Source organism: Hypomesus nipponensis, chromosome 7 (assembly GCF_054491055.1).
Source record: "Hypomesus nipponensis isolate SF chromosome 7, ASM5449105v1, whole genome shotgun sequence".
Lineage (NCBI taxonomy): Eukaryota > Metazoa > Chordata > Actinopteri > Osmeriformes > Osmeridae > Hypomesus > Hypomesus nipponensis.
This window is the reverse complement of record NC_140367.1, coordinates 8365001-8382107: the sequence shown is the minus strand read 5'-3', so window position 1 is coordinate 8382107 and position 17107 is coordinate 8365001. Positions and strand designations below refer to the sequence as shown.

Genomic DNA, 17107 nt, shown 5'->3' with positions numbered 1-17107 from the left:
TACACAGTTACCCATTAACTTCATACATACACAGTTACCCATTAACTTCATACATACACAGTTACCCATTAACTTCATACATACACAGTTACCCATTAACTTCATACATACACAGTTACCCATTAACTTCATACATACACAGTTACCCATTAACTTCATACATACACAGTTACCCATTAACTTCATACATACACAGTTACCCATTAACTTCATACATACACAGTTACCCATTAACTTCATACATACACAGTTACCCATTAACTTCATTCTTACACATAGGCTAAGAAATATCCACAGTGAAATAATCCACTCTAATTCAATTTTAGCATAATTATGAATGTGAATGATGGTGGAAGGTATATGTTTATTACATGCAAATACTGATTTAACACAACTGTTGATTTCTGAGACTTTATTTGTTAATTTAGAGACTTAATAGATTTGCTACAGAATGTATTCACTTTATAAATAAACTGAAAGTGAAAGTTTATGATTGTGTGTAATAAAATGACTAGTATAATTTGGGGCATTTATTAGAGACTTGGGTTGAATTTTGGATCTCTTTCCATTGAGTCGAGTAATTTAGGGAATGTATTTTGTTTATTAAAATAAACGTATTCAATTCAATCACCATTAGTCACCATACATTCTTAAACATGCACACCCCTCGCTTCTCTCTTGCTCAAACCCCACCCCTTTATCACACTTGCCTAACATATTTTTTCCAAATATTCTACTTCCTCCAAAGCTATTACAGTTCAGTCTGTAACTGAACTTTCCTCACAGTGACACGGAAGAAGTAGAAAGATGTTATGTGAGATAAGATCCTCAATGTTTACTGTTCAAGTTCCAGACAACTGAATTGTTCTCTGATTAGAAGTATGTGGCTGATAGTATTACCTCGGCTGCTTTGTACTGGGCTTGTTCTTGGTATGTCTAGATGTCTGGTGTCAGGACAGGATTCCCCGTCACTGCCAGACATCAAAGACAGACAATTCATCGATGACTGTGTGAAGATGCACAACTCTGTGCGATCTACGGTGAAAGATGCCAGTGACATGCTTTATATGGTAAGACGTGAGGTTACTTCACATACAATCTTCATCAAAAGGGGAACATAGCTAATCTACGTTCCACCTTTTTTCTTCCTGTCTTCATGCTAATGTTGATCCTTACATTATTATGGCTTTGTTTCCATCCAGACCTGGGATGAGGGACTGGCCATCACAGCCAGAGCATGGTCCAGAAGGTGTGATTACCAACACAACATCTACCTGAAAGATCCCAAGCGAGTCCATCCCTCCTTCTCCTCTGTTGGAGAGAACATCTGGACAGGATACCCCACCTCAATGTTCTCAGTACAAAGTTCTTTGAACCTGTGGGTTGCTGAGGTGAAAGACTACCACAATCAAAGCAATGCCTGTATGCAGGGTAAGAGCTGTGGCCACTACACTCAGGTACAGTATAATGAGCTTCAACACTGTGCATGCTTGCTGTGATAAAGTACACAACCCCATAAATATTTGCTGGTTTTCAATAAGATGGTCACTTGGAAATTGTTGATCTTGTTAACAGCCACAGAATGTAATTACTTTGGCTTGATAAGTGCTGCTATTCCCAGGTTGTATGGGCTAGCAGCTACAAGGTTGGCTGTGCAGTCAACATCTGTCCAGACGGAGTGGCTCGGACCAACTTTCCTACAAAAGAGGCGGCTATATTTGTGTGCAACTATGCTCCTGCGTGAGTCAAGATAAAACTGCACACAAACATTCATCTATAAATGAATATCTTTTTCCATACGTATCTTTGGGTGTGCTTTACGCTTCCGTCACCAGGGGCAACGTGGCTCGGAGGAGACCATACAAGACTGGAGCTGCTTGTAGCGATTGTGAGGGTGGAACCGACGAATGTGAGGGGAAACTGTGCCGTGAGTCTCATTTCACACCCAGCTAGCAGGAAACCACAAAGCTGTCATGTTTTCTGTAAGCCACTGTTGCAATCAGTTTGGAAAAGCACTTTGAAACCCCCAAAGGGAATTGCTGTGCAAAGGTGTTGCACAACACGGCCACTCCATTTCTACCCCTGTCCTCTTCATCACACCTGGGCCCCGACTGCTCCACCTACTTCAGCTTCTTCAAATTACCTGGAACCTTTATGAATCCTGACTACATCTTACGGTGCCCTCTCTCTTCACAGGCAACCGAGAACGAGATACACCAAGAAGTAAGTCATAGTAAATACTACATAACACTGTAACATAAGAACAGTGCAAGAAAAAGCAGACTCAGAGTGTAGTACTATGTAAACTGTACACTCATCAGCTAAAAGCTATTCTTCCATTTTTGGTTACATTATTGATTTAATCATGTGCTTTTATCTCTGTTTGGTACATTCCCATGTATTGTTCTCTATGACATACGTAGAAGAACAGCACCAGTAGTGTAGGTTTGGTTTGAACATTACTGAGGACAGCAATTTGTATCATCACCCTGTATGCCAACACTACATCAGCCCTACCACTAATTACTAGTGGGGACTCCAATGGTCTTTTCACATTGGTAGAGACAAAAATAAGGGACACATTTCCCAGATTCGATAAGAAGCTCTTAACGCTAAGAGCTTCTTAACAAACCTGGGAAACGTGGCCAAGATACGTAGCATACCTAGCTATAGCCATCCCTATTCACAGGACCTACATTCCCCTCCTGTCCAGGGACAGTGCAGTGGACTGGTATTTACCTGTGTGGTAACCTGTGTGTTTGTATACAGGCTACAGCTGGACTCCTGACTGGGACTACCTAACTGGGACAACCTGTGGGCCTTCCTGCGTGTCTATTCTGGTCATCCGACCACTAGCCCTGCTCCTCACCTTCCTTTCTGCATATGGTGCAAAGCATTACTACCCTGACATCTTCTTCTATGAATAGATTACGCAGTCTGGTGTTTCATGATCACTATGCATTTGGGATGTGCCTCAAGAGACCATAGGATGAAATTTGAAAATGTTTGTATGGTGTTACACGCACACACTACAATCCCTTTAAATACATTAACATTTATTTTGTACTTACAAAATGTCCCAATATAAAGAGAGAACAGACAGCAATGAATTCCGCTTCATATGCATGTTATTTATCAATAGAAATGCTTGGTAAATTATGCGTTTATGTCCATTAACCTGCATGCCTGGCAAACATGGGTTGGGCAGAAACGAAATGTCTCTACACGTCAATCATAATTGACCAAATAAAAGTTAAGAAAAGGTGTATGCAGAGCTGTGTTAATCCGTCTGGTTCAGAGTCATGTTAATAAAGTCCATGCATCTTGTTGAAGTTGTAGGAATATCCAAAATAAACCTCACAGAACAGGGGAATGGAAAACACCATTGACACTGCTATATACTTTACAGTACTTCACTCATTGCGTGGACTCAAACTGTCACATATGACCATGTCACAATCCTTCCGAGTTCCTGTTCCATCTCTTGCAGTCAACATGCTGGTCTCCAATTCTGACGTTTTAACTGCAGAGCTCAAGTCCATAACTGACCAGGCTTTCACAACTAGCCTTTGTTCTTCTTTTTCTTCTTTTTGTCACTAGTGTTGGTCGGGGGGGTTGGGTTGACCGGGGGAGCTCCCAGTTTCTTTGTCTTAGCATTTTTTACTTTAGCTTTGATTGCCTCAATATCGATCTTGCCATCTGAGGGAGCTGCAAAAGCAGAAGAGAGAATGATGTTGTTGATCCCTTTTAGTCGCGTGAGTATGTTTGTACATTGACCGTACGAACCTGGTTGTGAACAGATGACAACGCACAAAGTAATGGCATGGAAAGAAACGATCATGGCACATACCTTTGTTGGTCTTCTTTACAGCAGCTTTCTCCTTGGGTGGAATAAAAGCCTTATTTCTCTCCTCTTGCTTCTTGGTCAGTGCTTCAGCTTGTTTTCCCTGCAACAAATGAAAGACTGTACTGAGGCCCCATACTTTGGACAATGGTGATTTTATTGAACTGTACTGATTTGCCGGGCATAAGTTATCAAAGTGACAGCAGAAGTATAAGAGAAAAATGGACGGAGCTGCATACCTTGATCTCCTCCATCTTCTTCCTCTTCTTCACACTCTCTCGGAGGAAGAACTCACCGGTGGCTAGTTCTTTGTCAATCTGGAATAAAAAGAAATTGCGAAAATATTGAAACAGACTTGTGTTCTGTGTGTGAAAGGTCCACAAATCAGGCTCTTGGGCTGCCGAGTGTGTGAGTGTGTGTGTGTGTGTATGTGTGGAGGGTCCACCCACCTGGCTCTCAGGCTGCTGGGGGGGGAACGGTGTGTACTCCTTCTTTGTGGTCTTCTTCTTGGGTTCCTTGCGCTTGGTCAGATTCTTGTGACGGAAGTTAGGCAGGAAGCGCTCCCAGCTCTGTGTCCGGAGCTCCGGGTCTTTAGCCAGCTCCCTCTTGATCATGAGGGTCTGTGTTCATACGCCCCGACATGGAACACAATCAAGGATGAGAAAAGGCAAAAGTGTGTGAAAATTTGATATTTTACAGGTTTAGGATATTTGAGGCGTTTGACGAAGCAAACCTGTTCTATACTACTATGAACAAATAATAATGTATCTGAGAGAATACTGGTGCCCTCAGCTCCAAGCTTTGCCACAATGGCAAGCAAGCCTGGAGATGGCTTTTTATCATTCACGGAATCCAGAACAAGGATGGATAATCATCATTGGGCACAATAAAACTATGTACCTGGCTATGGCGGCGATGGACTAAGAAAAGCTGAAACCTAGCATTGTAGCAACATTTCAAGTAGGTTGCTACAACATTGTGAATCAGTTGGTGGGTTAACTTACCCAGTTATGTTGCATAACCTGCTTTCTGGAATACCCCCTAAGACTACCCTTAAAATTTTCAAATTTTTAGAGCAATAAAAATAAAAAATAAACCTTTTTAATATTACTGACTGAATATTATCGAAAAAAAATATAAATATTTAGCTGCAGATTATGATTTTTTTGCTTGTGTTTCCTTTTTTAAATATATTTAACCACATCCTATGTCTTGCACACACTTCCTGTCATACTAAAATAGTAACTACCACTTTTAGAACCTCAGAAACCACCTGGAGTCTGTAGCTGCAAAATATAAGAACACACAAGATTATTCATTTTCTTTTTCTAGGATATTTCATATTTAAAACCTTAGCAGGTTTGCAATGGTACTTAAAGTTGCAGAGTTTTTTAGGTAGGCAAGATACCTTTACCCCATCAGTGGTTCGGATCACCTTCATTGCCTCGAAACAAACCTGCACAAAGAGTAACACTAGGTCTTACCTTGATGTTATAGATGGGATGGATGTTCTTCATGGTGTCCAACACCACTTTACGTACCTGCATGCATAATATATTTAGCTTAGTTCATCCTGTATATAAAGTATACTGAGCATGAAAACAACATTTACTTGGGCTTGTGTTACAGAAACAGTCCACACACCTCCTTGAGGCCATTAAAGGGCCCCAGGGCCGACACAGTGTTTCCCTGCACCATCACATAGCAGTTGGTCAATAGTTCTAAAGCCTGTGGGAGACAGAACATAGTGATTTCCACAAGAAGAAAATGAAACTTTTTTAACAAGAAACTGGAATCAATCAGAACAAAAAGAAAAAAAGATCTAAAATCTAATCAGGATGGTGGGCGGGACCACAAAAGAGTGCCCCTTAGTGTGTGTTGGCCTCCACTACATGGTTGATGTCCTACCTTTAGAGTCGAGCCCTTGGGTCCTATTAGTCTCTGCCTTCTCTTCACAAACCTCTCCCGGTTTCGTACCAGCGTCCCGATCTTTATGATATCACATGCCATTTCATCCTCCAGTATCCTCACAGCCTTGGCAAAGAAGCAGCTTGTTTTATTTTATAGTTGAATTATTTAGCGTACGCTTCAAAACAAGTGCATACAGTTAGTGGAGCAGAAAATAAATTAAATGTATGTGCTACGTGAGGGTACCTGCTCAAACGGAACACTTCGAGCCAGCAGCTTGATGAGGTCCCGTGCCCTCACTATGGAATAGGGGTCAAAGGTCTTCTTGGTGGTGGTGACAGTGATGCTGCCTTCAATCAAATCAAGGTTGGCCTTGATGTGCTGTAATCGCAACAGTTAAAACTTAACTTCCAGTGACATACTTAACTTCCAAACAAATTGCTTGCAACTGAAGACAGGCTTCAGTCTAAAACAGGGGTAGGCAACCCTGGTCCTCAGGTGCCACTGTCCTGCATGTTTTAGATATTTCCCTGCTTAAGCACACCTGATTTAAATGAATGGTCATTACCTGGCTTCCACAGAGCTTGATAACAACCCATTTGAGTCAGGTGTGTAGGAGCAAATGAACATCTAAAACATGCAGGACAGTGGCACCTGAGGACCAGGGTTGCCTTCCCCTGGTCTAAAAAACCCTCCATTGGCTGAACTTACCGCTTCTCCAAGAGCTTTCTGCACCAGCGGCCAGCACTCTTTGAGATATGCTTCTCTGTACTTGGGGAAAAGTGTGGCGAAGCTGCTCTCCTCCAGCATACCTCTGGGATTGTCATCTTTGGTGAACGCTGGCTCCTTCCAGCCGTCTGGCACAGTGAGGAGGTCCGATTCGTCCACTGGGGGAAAGAGAACAGAAACTGTAGTGAAAGAAAATAACTGGTACAGACTCTGACCCAACCATGTACATGTGTCACGAGTATGGTTCATGTGTAGGCTACACTGCGCAATTTACCTTGTTAATAATTCGCAGATTTGAGGCACTAATAGTTATTATTTTATTATTTTTTCAAAATACACATCATCGTATTCAATATGACAGCTACGATTACTAGGTAACAGCAAGTTATCTGATTGGGCTAGTGCTGCCATGTTTATCATAGTAGCCAGCCAACACGTTTTGCTACAGCCTGGGTAACTGATGCTAACTCTAGATAATTTATACCTCCAAATTAACAAAAAGCATGCCATTAGCAGAAATAAAATATTAACGTATGTTAAAATGTGTCATATATAGATCACTTACCTTGATTTTTACTCTTTTTCGTCTTCTTTCCAGACTGTGCATCGATCATGCTTTCCTCACTCGTGGAGGTCGCCATTGTTGTTGTACCAGATATTCTAAACCGGAAGTACTATATCCACCGGGGGTTTCTGCATTTTCAGTTGTAATGAACCATTTTTTACCATCATGTTTGAGTGGCAATTATATTATATTCTGTGGCAATTAATTCAATAAATTAACGTGATCGTTTTTGAAATTTTATTTAGCAATGTGATATCACTGGAGGAATACATAACTGTATGTACATTGCAGTAGCACTGAAAATGAAATAGGGTCATACTGAATGCATTTCACTAGAACCACTACATTCATTCATATATTCATTGAAGCCTTGGCCTCTTATAATACATCATTATGGCTTTGGATGCAATGCTTCCAAGAACAGCCAACAAAAAGAAGCCTACAGTCCCACCAACAACGGAGATCAGTGTCCCCATTTCATCCCCTGAATGAAAGAAACACAAAATCAAAAACTAGACATAGGCAGGGAGGTAGGCCCATTTATCTACACAGCCGTGATCCCAGCAAATCTACTCACAGTCATAGGGTTTGGTGTCTGGCTTTGCTTTCAGGCTGACCACCAGAGGGCCAGCTGACACCACTGACACCTGTCTGGAGTTCACATTCTTCTGGGACACTGACCTCTTAGAAAGTCGTGGAGCGGTACAATTCTTTAAAATATAAACATGGGATTAGAGAAATCGATACAGTGTCAATAAACACATCAATAAGCAAATAGTCCATAAATTCTAATCAATAGTCAAAGAACAGTTATTCAATCCAGAAGAATTGAACACTAAAAGAAGCTCAACTGTGAAACACATGACATCTTACAAGTATAAGAGACATGATGTTAATCAACTAATGACAAGACAGCAAACACGATCAATTTAATTAAGTGAATTGAATTGGTTTACAGTGGCGCAGTCCTCATCGTGTCTGCATATGTGGGCCAGACAGTGGAAGTAGATGGGCAGGCCCCGAGGCATGGTGAACATCTGGAGAGAAAACCTGCTCCTCTGTGCCACTCCGTTCAGTGACAGCCAGTGGAACGTACTGTCCACAGGGCATCTGATTGGGGGGAATAGGATTGCATTGTTCATCTCCATGCAATTCAAAATGAGAGTCGAAGAGAGAGTAAACAGTTACAAACAATAAATGTAGCGGCTGTGTGTGTCTGGGTCTTTTTTCACCTAACCATGTAACTTGCAAGTCTGTTTAGATTACGAAATACAAAGAGTATGAATGCACTCAAAACTATTAATACTTCCCCCCCCCGCCACCCTTTCACCCCCCCCCCCCCCACCACCACCAAGGAAACTCACCCATCCAGGAGGAAGATGCCACCGACCGTGTTGTTGGGTGCGGGGCTCTCCGTGGCCCAGCAGGTCAAGACCTTCAGGAGCACCTCGGGGGTGAAGGTGTGCTCTGTCTGCAGGGCCACTTCGAAGAACAGCGAGTCGGCCTGGGTGATGGAGACGGGCTCTCTGTGGCTGTAGGAGAGGTCGCTGTACAAGCTCATGGTCAGGAGCAGACTGTGGGACGAGTTGAAGACGACCACAGAGTGGGAGGACACCCTGGAGATTGTGAAACGGACAGGAAGTTTTTCTGTGAATGGAGGCTTGTTAACGGAGCGAAGCAGACTGAACTATAATGAATGAGATACGAGTAGAATTGGTTCAACTTGTCCTTGGTATAAATCACACCCACTAAAGTTTTTCAGGGATGGTAGCTACGTATATAGTAGCTAAAGCGGTGATTATGAAAGGTGGTTGTTGACTGCGTTAGTCAGAGGATCCTGGATTGATCCCAGGAGAGGGCAAGTGAGGGAGGAATACTGTCAAGCAACGCCATGACACTTGTGATCTATACAATGTGTTTTAGTACAGAAAACCTAGATGTTTACTTCAAGGACACACAAAATGTTTCATTTGTCACCTATCTTGATCCACGTTAATCCGCACATTGAGGATGTAGTAGGTTCGTGGGTACACGCACTTCCAGATAACCTTCAGATCCCTGCGTGTGATGGTCATCTGGCTGCTCAAGGCGACAGTCAGAGAGTTCTGGAACTCGATGTGCGTCGTGTTCACCTCGAGACGGAACACACCACACACAATCCCATTACGTCTACAGAAAGTGCAGTGTACACAAGCGTAATTTCGTTAAAGATTTCCTTGGCATACCGCCTGCCTGTCTAGTAATGCGTTCATGACAATGGCGTGCACATGACTAGAATATGACCATCCCTTAGGGATCGCCGTGTTTGTTCCTACGTGACGTCCTCCATCTTCGACTGGACCACTCACCAGCCTCTCGGTCCCGCACTGCGAGGAGCTGAAGTGGTACAGCGTCTCGCTCTCGTTCACGGCGCAGCGGCCGTCGTTCAGGAAGACCGTCACGTCGCCGCCCAGGTAAGCAGCCAGAAAGGCTTTGGAGACGCCTCCCGCCATCCGTCTGTCCAGGCACTGGGTGAACATTCCGTTCTCTGTTTGTACGGAGAAGACGCGGGGAGAGCAGTGACTCTCTCTCACACAAACACCTTTCAATGATGCTACTCATCGTCAAGCCCTTGATACGTTGTGATAATGATAGCAGTGGGATAGTCAACAAATTATGTTCCGATAATGATAGCAGTGGGATTGACAACTGTCATACTGGGAAGCGGGGTGGGGGGGGTGAGGGGGGGAAATGTAGAGAGGGTTGTGGCCAATCTGTGTTGTTGATGGTGTTAGGACGCATGGTCACTGGGTTTGACTCTAGCAATTTGTACTCGACTTTGGAGGTGTGGTGGAGTGGACTGACATACTGTAACAGACAGGAGCAGACGCTAGGTCCAGGGGGGGGGTCAGGGGTGAGCGGACATCATAGTAACCAGGGTGACAGACACAGGTATAGGAGTCCAGGGTGTTGATACAAAGAGCGTGGGAGGGACACTTGATCAGGTCAGGGGAGGAGCACTCATCTGGGTCTAGGGAATAGAAACACTTTTAGAACTCAAATAAGAAAATACATTTTAGAACATAAATTCTGTCTGTAATCAAAGTGCAACCAGGTACAGTATATAGTAGCCAAGTAAACTTTTTAAACTATTTTGTAAAGGAGAAAGCAAAACTTAACAAAGGTGAATCGGTTCAATTATGTTTTTAAATCGTTTTTACGTATATAGAACGCAGGTGAGGAGATCCTTCTCACCGTCCCAGTAAATGATGCCATTGTTGACGTGTACACTGGGCAGCTGGAGGGACTGGACATGGTCCAGCAGGTCTCCTACTAGCAGTGGCACGTCCGTGTCTGTTATCAAGGCATCAAACACACTAAAAAGGATGTTTGTATTTGACTGGCTTGCATTCCTGAAGCCATCCAACTGTACCCTGGCTTTCTGTGGGAAGTCTTTCAGCAGCTCCTCCAACTGACAAAAAGATATGGTTGAATTTAGGCAATTTCCTGTACCCCCAAATAGTCATTCTATTGTCTCTTTGACAAAGAATGAGTAAAATATGACTGGCTTGGATGTTGAGAATCATATTTACACAAGGTCCATAAGTGTTTTCAAATATTGTCATATTAGTAAGCATTTCTGTGTGTGCATCTGTTGGCAAGTACACTACTGGATGCGTCTGACTCAGATGCCCTCAGTCTAGACAAACATACCTTTTGTGAGAGGTTTCAGGTTGAAGCTAAAAGACCTAAAACACGAATAAGTCATTATTATTTTTAAATCAACCCTCACTTTTTTTTCAATGATGTGCTGCAGTTTGGCCCTGGGCTCAGATGTGGGGCTCTGCAGGGCCTCTGGCAGCAGCCAGGGCACCACCAGAACCAGGACTGGGCTGGGGTCGTCCATCCCTAACCCTGGGGGGGGGGGGGGGGGGGATGTACAGCATTTAACTGCAGGTCACAACATGAGGTCTACTGAATGCATTCATATTAAAAGAGATAATGAAGGGATTTTCAGTGACGTGACGTGGACTAAATCACACTCATCAGTAAACACTGATGAATAATAAATCATTCCCTGACAGATTTTTCAAACATATTCACAGCACACAAAACCAACCAAAGTCCAGATCTAAGGGTCTGAGGGGCACGTTGATCCCATTGAAGACCAGCAGTGCTTGGTTGGCACTCATCTCCCCGTTGCACTCCTCCCACACGTCCAGGACATAGCGGGCCCCCTCGATCAGCCCTGGGAGGGGGAGCATGGTCTCCGTCAGATAGCCCTTCTGGATGATGGAGCTGTCGTTTGGGTACGACAGCTGGTACTGGAATACTGCCTCGCCGCCGGCATCGGCCGTCCACAGAGCCGTGGAGTTTTCAGAGTGATACTTCAGATCCAACACACCTCGAGTTCCTGTGGGAGGAAGGACACACCCATGTACACACACACACACACACACGGATGCACTCACAGATAAAACACTACAACAAATCCAAGCTCTGTAAGATGATCTGCTGTACTTTCAGCGAACGACATCTCAATCACCCAAACGTGAAAGGTGGTCCTCCAGTACCCGAGCACGCAGTTACGCTCCTCCAGCTCATGACCACGTTGTCCCCACACATGGCCTCCACCCTGGTGAGGTAGTACTGGCAGGGCTCCAGGCCGTCCACCGTGTGTGTGGTGAGCAGGGTGGAGGCGTGGAGCGCCCCCTGGTGGTACACTCTGAATGAAGAGATTGTTGAGATGTTCTTCACCTCCCAGGTCAGGGTGTAGCTGCCAGGCCCAGAGGAGGTTTGATGCAGGTTATGGATGTCTGAGTGGACTGGAGGATGGACAAGGGGATACAAAATAAATTACGAGCAATGTCACAGGGGGATTTGCACATGCCCTCACATGGAACAACTCCCTTAAAACTTTCAAGAGAACAAAACAAATGGAGGAGACCTCCTGCTGAACAGGAGATTTCCTCCTGGGAGATAAAAACACAAAAATATCGAAATAATTATCTGACAAATTACAGCTTTTTTTTCTCTTTTCTCACCAGTGTTCCCATCGATAAGGACCATCCTGCTGAAGTGAGACCCTGTGTCAAACTCACACACGGTCTGCAGACCAAACTTCACCCTGCTACAGGGCTGAAGGTCCAGCAGGGTAAACACAAAGCTCTTCAGAGTGTGCCTGAAGTACCTCTCCTCAAGGATGTAGTCGCTTCCGTTGAGGTAAAAGGCCGTGACGAGAAAGAGGGAGAACTTGTTGTTGTCCGGACAGCCCCAAGCCACCGTGATGCTGGTGACGTTCCATGATACCACCTGGAAATTTTTAGGCATTTCCGGGACTATCATCCCAAAACAATAATAATTCAAAATGAAGCAAATGACATAACCAAAACACATACATCCTTACAAATGCAGTGACCTTTCATACGCTTAGGCTGGCGCCTGTTTTTAATCCCTACTTGTGTTGGCATAGAGGCAGGTGAGCGTGTGAGTGCCTTCCCTCTCTATACAGGCAGCGTAGGGGCTACAGGAATCCAGGCCAGTGAAGCGGTAGTAGTTGGAGTGGGTAGTGTCTGAAGTCAGAAGATCGTAGGCCTTCGTATCAGGCTGGTAGAGAGACACTAGGTTGGCAGGGGAGGCAGAGAAGTGAGAGGACGCCCTCTGCCAGGATATCAGTAACATTGAGGCACTCCTGGGCTCCATTTTGAGAGGGTATCGTGGGGTGTGGCCTGGAGGGGAGACAAAGGGGCGTGAGCAGAAAGGAATCCAAAACAGAGGAATCTAGGTGCAGCTCAGCTTACATGCTCTGAAGACATTGTTCGCTCTTGTAAGTCTTGTTTCTTGTTGTTTCTCTGTCTGTCTGTCTCATCTACTCTTCTCTATCGCACCCTCTCACAACACACACATATGTATCTTTCGTTCAATCATAATGACATGTTTTGTCATAGAAACATACCCAGAGCGATGATGAGGTTGTCATCCTGATAGAGGTACCGAGTGCCTGCCTCACATGGAAAAACCTCATCGTCGGACAACAACAGCATGGCTTCCTACTTGGGAGGACGAGATGCTTGTTTGATATTTGTTCACATGGACAGGGGCTCACATTGTCATATGCACATGAACACAGTTACTGGCGATGAAATGTTGGATTCCAGACATCCTTGACGGTTATTTACAGAAGAATACAATTGATCATGTAGTTCTCAGATCAGCAGTGAGAACTGATGAACAGGTGTGTCCATGGGAGGGGAGATATGCATGTGTGTCCAACTGAGAGATGGTGTCTCTGACATCATACCCACCAGGGTGGTGTTGGAGGGCTGCTGCTCAGGCTTAAGTTGACCTCTGACTACAATGTTGCTAGTACCTGAGAAGGTGAAAGAAAAGCAGTCCTTGTGCTCACATTTGGGAACACGGATAAGAATGTTTCTCCATTAAATTATTATTTCTTGCTGATTAAGGGAGACGCAGGCATACTCACTCGGCAAGACTGAAAATGTCCATTTCCAGACCTCGTCTCCATACTCAAGGGTTACAGTGTGGTTCAAAGATGGGGAAACTGTCAATGATGTGAATTTGTCCTTTTTCCACATTGATTGGATTTTGTTGGTGTTCAACCATATATTATCTGATCTATGGGTAGACACAATTGTATTTAACATGGTGCAACAGAACTTAAGTAAAAGAAACCGTGTTCAGTCACCTGTCAAACAAGCTGATGTTCCTAATTGTCCAGCACATGGAGAGTGTAAAACCTTTGCATCTTACTGAAAAAGGACAAGACGTGGCAAATTGGTATTGCATTATCCATGTGGAGATTTCTTTCCTGCCAAACTCACTTTGCAACAAGGGTTAGGAAAGAATGAAAAGGTGCTTGAATACTGACGTGAATCTCTCGATTTGCATACTTACCGAGTGATATCGTCTGGGGTACAAGAACGAATAAGACAATTGGACACGTAAAGTAGCTCCTGCAAACGTTTGTAACAATTAGTCAAGATAAACTTAAAAACAGAAAAGGTTTTAACGACTTAGGGAATGAGAACAACAAACATATTTACATGTTTGACAGTGTTATTTTGCTCGAATTACGCTTGATCAAAGGGTGTTGATTCCACGAACTACCTGACGTCAATGTCGATTAACGAGAGGCATAAGTAGCAGGTGTGCAGATGAGCATTTGTTACCATAAGGTTCGTGTAATTTTAGTGACATCTTACATTAACGTTTTCATTACAGGTTTATGTTCGTATAAAATAAAACAATAGACTTTGACAATTCTTTTTTCAAAATGTTGCCTAAATTCAGAAACCTATTCTCTCACCGCGCCGCCATAGAATGACATATTGTCCAAAACTGCATCCCATAGATATAATACTTTAGTGCCTTCCCAAGAATGAGCTTCACATCATGGGGATCTGTATTATCCCATTAGATAAGTGAAAGACCTCTTGTCTCCAATTACTGGACCTGCATCACACGGTCCAGCCCACTCTCTACATCACTGTCATGGGTCCAGACCCACATGCTGTGACAAGGGTGGTTTTGTCTAACTACTGCCCCTGGTTTTCCAGTTGGCCAAATTGATATCACAAGAACAAACACAGAACAGACTGAAGGAGACTCTTGGCACAGGCTTCGGTCTTGTGCCCTTACCCCGACAAGGATATATACTATTCAAGGAAAGAATAAAATGAGCCGTAGTACCTCAGTCAACAAATGTCTTAGTTTCTAGTCTGAAGATGGAGAGCTGTCCGTATTTTTTGCTGTTCTGTGGTCTTAGTCTGGCGCTGAGGACTGGAGAGGCCGTGTACGAGAATGAGATCGACCTGTTCAACTTCCTGAGAAGCATTTCCTCTGGACTGCTCGTGAGAGACGAGCCTCTTGTCATCCAACGAGACCTGCCGCTCAAAGAAAACTCCCTCAAAGATTTTGCAGATCTTTCCCTCCGGCCAAACCCTCACAATGCAGGAATCCCTGATTACGGCCCCATAGTGTTGACCAAGGACGGAGTGATCAAGGGGCTGACGGTGGACAAGTGTCATGTGTTCTATGGGATCCCCTATGCGGATCCTCCGGTGGGAGCATACAGGTGGAAGCCTCCCAGAGCTGTGACCCCCTGGCCGGGCGTCCATGACGCCACTTTCCCCAGGGACGCCTGCATGCAAGGCTGCAGTGGTCCCATTTCTGACGAGTGTCCTCAGAAGGTATGGGAGATAGAGCCTCTTTGTCATGAGATTTTCCATTTGTAATGTAGGAAAAAACATGTGTTAGGTGATTTGTAATTGTATTTTGTGGCAGTGTTCGAAAAATACAGTTTCTCTCCACATCCAATGTGTTAGGTAGATGTTCTGTGTTGTGTTTAAAGATTTGGGGGACATCATCAATACTTTCTTGGTTGGTAGGGCGGGGGGGTGGGGTGGATGCCGTACCACCATGATGGACTTTAGTATGTTCTGACATCACGTATTTGACCAGAGGCTTCACCTGTCCCTTAGGTCAGTGAGGACTGCCTCTATCTCAACATCTTCGTTCCTCTGGATGTGAACTTCAGCTCTCCTCTGCTGAAGCCCCTGCCGGTGTTAGTGTGGATCCATGGGGGAGACTTCATCGCCGGCTCCGCCTCCAAGCCACTGTACGATGGCAGGTTCATCAGCAACTTCACCCACTCGGTGGTGGTGAGCCTGGAGTACAGGCTGGGTAAGGCTGGGTAGCTGCTTTGAGGCTTCTGGTTGTCTATAATCGAGTTAGGATCATTGACGGGGGGTTGCACTTTCGTGAGAGAGTCTGTGCTGTGTACAAATTGACTTTTGTGGACATCTCGTGCAATTCATTATAGTGGTGGGGGTGGAGGGAGGGTAAAGTAAAGTCAATATACTGGTCAGGATTAACATTCATGGATGTGGCTTTTTTCTCCCAGGTGCTTTTGGTTTCCTCGTCTCTGGTAAAGATCCCAAGACGTCTGCATCAGGGAATTATGGGATTCTGGACCAGCAGGCTGCTCTTCTCTGGGTACAGAGGAACATCGCTCTGTTTGGAGGGGACCCTAGCAAGGCAAGCATGCAAGTGAAAGAAATAACACGTATACAAAAGCAAGCAGAGAGAAACTATACATGAGCGATGTGTATTCTCATGAGCCTTCAGACCTACTGTATCACTTACAAATTTTACAAATTCCAGTTTTTTTTCTCCATAAGACATCAAAGTACACAGTTCCATAGAATTCAGCGTGATAATGTAGTTCAGTAATGGAACTTTTGGATAATGCAGTATTTGTTTTTGGTTTCCATGTATTTTGTCTGTGAAGTAAGGCCTTGCTTGAGTGTAACACAGACAGTCAGACAGTCAGTCAGTCAGTCAGACAGGAGCAGGGCGAGTCTATGGGGAGGTGGTTTAGGCGGCGGTGTTGGAAGCGGTGTTTTTGGCTACCGGGTTCTTTTGGTGTGGTCGTGACTGATTTGTGTAGCAACCATGGTGGGGGGATTGAAGGCTGTCTGAGGCTCTGTGCACAGTGCTGTGTCTGAAGAGTGGAGATGGGGCTGACACACACACGCACAAACACATATACACTACACATCCTGCCACGCACTACACAGTGACACACACACACACACACACATACACCACTTAGGGGCTGGGTCGTGATGGCAAGAAAACATTCAAGAAAAAGTTCTGAACATGTAAACTGGCTCTGTTGGAATTCATTCAGTGCCTCACCGCCTCAAATCATATGTCAGTATTGGTTGTGTGTGTACTTGCTTATAGTTCAACATCACCCTCACATAGTATAGTAAATGAGCCTATAAAAATCCCACCTACGGTGTGTGTGGTGATCTATTAGCCGGCATGATAACCGTGTCTTCCATGGTGTCTGAAACAGGTGACCATATTTGGGGAGAGCGCAGGCGCCCAGTCTGTGAGTCTCCACCTGATGATCCAGAGCAGCAAGCCGCTGTTCAAACAAGCCGTGTTCCAGAGCCTTCCCTTCTCCATCCCCCTCAAGACCAGGTGAGACCGGACCCCTGGACATTCACATCTCAGTCATTACATCTTAGTCATTAATCATTTAGCATTTATAC

The 17107-nt window shown here is 44.5% G+C and overlaps 4 protein-coding genes across 5 annotated transcripts in view; 2 read left to right on the top strand and 2 right to left on the bottom strand.

The window, feature by feature from the left end:
- Nucleotides 1-777: 777 nt before the first annotated feature.
- On the top strand, nt 778-3266 carry glipr1a (GLI pathogenesis-related 1a). The gene is made up of 6 exons (XM_084701670.1): nt 778-1070; nt 1203-1457; nt 1622-1740; nt 1836-1927; nt 2197-2223; nt 2770-3266. The coding sequence occupies exons 1-6, from the start codon at nt 882-884 to the stop codon at nt 2925-2927; spliced, it is 840 nt and encodes a 279-aa protein (XP_084557796.1). The 5' UTR covers nt 778-881; the 3' UTR covers nt 2928-3266.
- krr1 (KRR1 small subunit processome component homolog) lies at nt 3040-7165 on the bottom strand. Of its 2 annotated transcripts, none has more exons than XM_084701668.1 (10): nt 7047-7165; nt 6464-6639; nt 5999-6133; nt 5753-5878; nt 5489-5572; nt 5329-5385; nt 4294-4464; nt 4084-4161; nt 3851-3947; nt 3040-3708 (listed from the first exon to the last, which is right to left on the bottom strand). In XM_084701668.1, the coding sequence occupies exons 1-10, from the start codon at nt 7120-7122 to the stop codon at nt 3563-3565; spliced, it is 1146 nt and encodes a 381-aa protein (XP_084557794.1). In that variant the 5' UTR covers nt 7123-7165; the 3' UTR covers nt 3040-3562. The 2 variants fall into 2 exon arrangements, with proteins under 2 accessions (XP_084557794.1, XP_084557795.1); XM_084701669.1 differs by lacking the exon at nt 5329-5385 and adding an exon at nt 5253-5300.
- A 95-nt stretch (nt 7166-7260) lies between these two features.
- Nucleotides 7261-14136, bottom strand: LOC146276601 (uncharacterized). Its single transcript, XM_084701671.1, has 19 exons — nt 14090-14136; nt 13941-13999; nt 13732-13795; nt 13510-13661; nt 13331-13395; nt 12982-13075; nt 12485-12754; nt 12071-12364; nt 11600-11851; nt 11146-11439; nt 10819-10940; nt 10281-10497; nt 9895-10056; nt 9395-9573; nt 9024-9178; nt 8411-8662; nt 8003-8156; nt 7624-7756; nt 7261-7530 (listed from the first exon to the last, which is right to left on the bottom strand). Coding segments are annotated over exons 1-19 (3045 nt in total). The 5' UTR covers nt 14092-14136; the 3' UTR covers nt 7261-7405.
- A 479-nt stretch (nt 14137-14615) lies between these two features.
- The window catches only part of LOC146276600 (cAMP-regulated D2 protein), a 7255-nt gene continuing 4763 nt past the window's right edge, over nt 14616-17107 (top strand). Inside the window, exons 1-4 of the mRNA XM_084701577.1 lie at nt 14616-15235; nt 15527-15728; nt 15949-16082; nt 16909-17036. Of these exons, the coding sequence (XP_084557703.1) occupies nt 14771-15235; nt 15527-15728; nt 15949-16082; nt 16909-17036 (929 nt within the window). The 5' untranslated portion in view covers nt 14616-14770. The remainder of the gene's footprint in view (nt 15236-15526; nt 15729-15948; nt 16083-16908; nt 17037-17107) is intronic.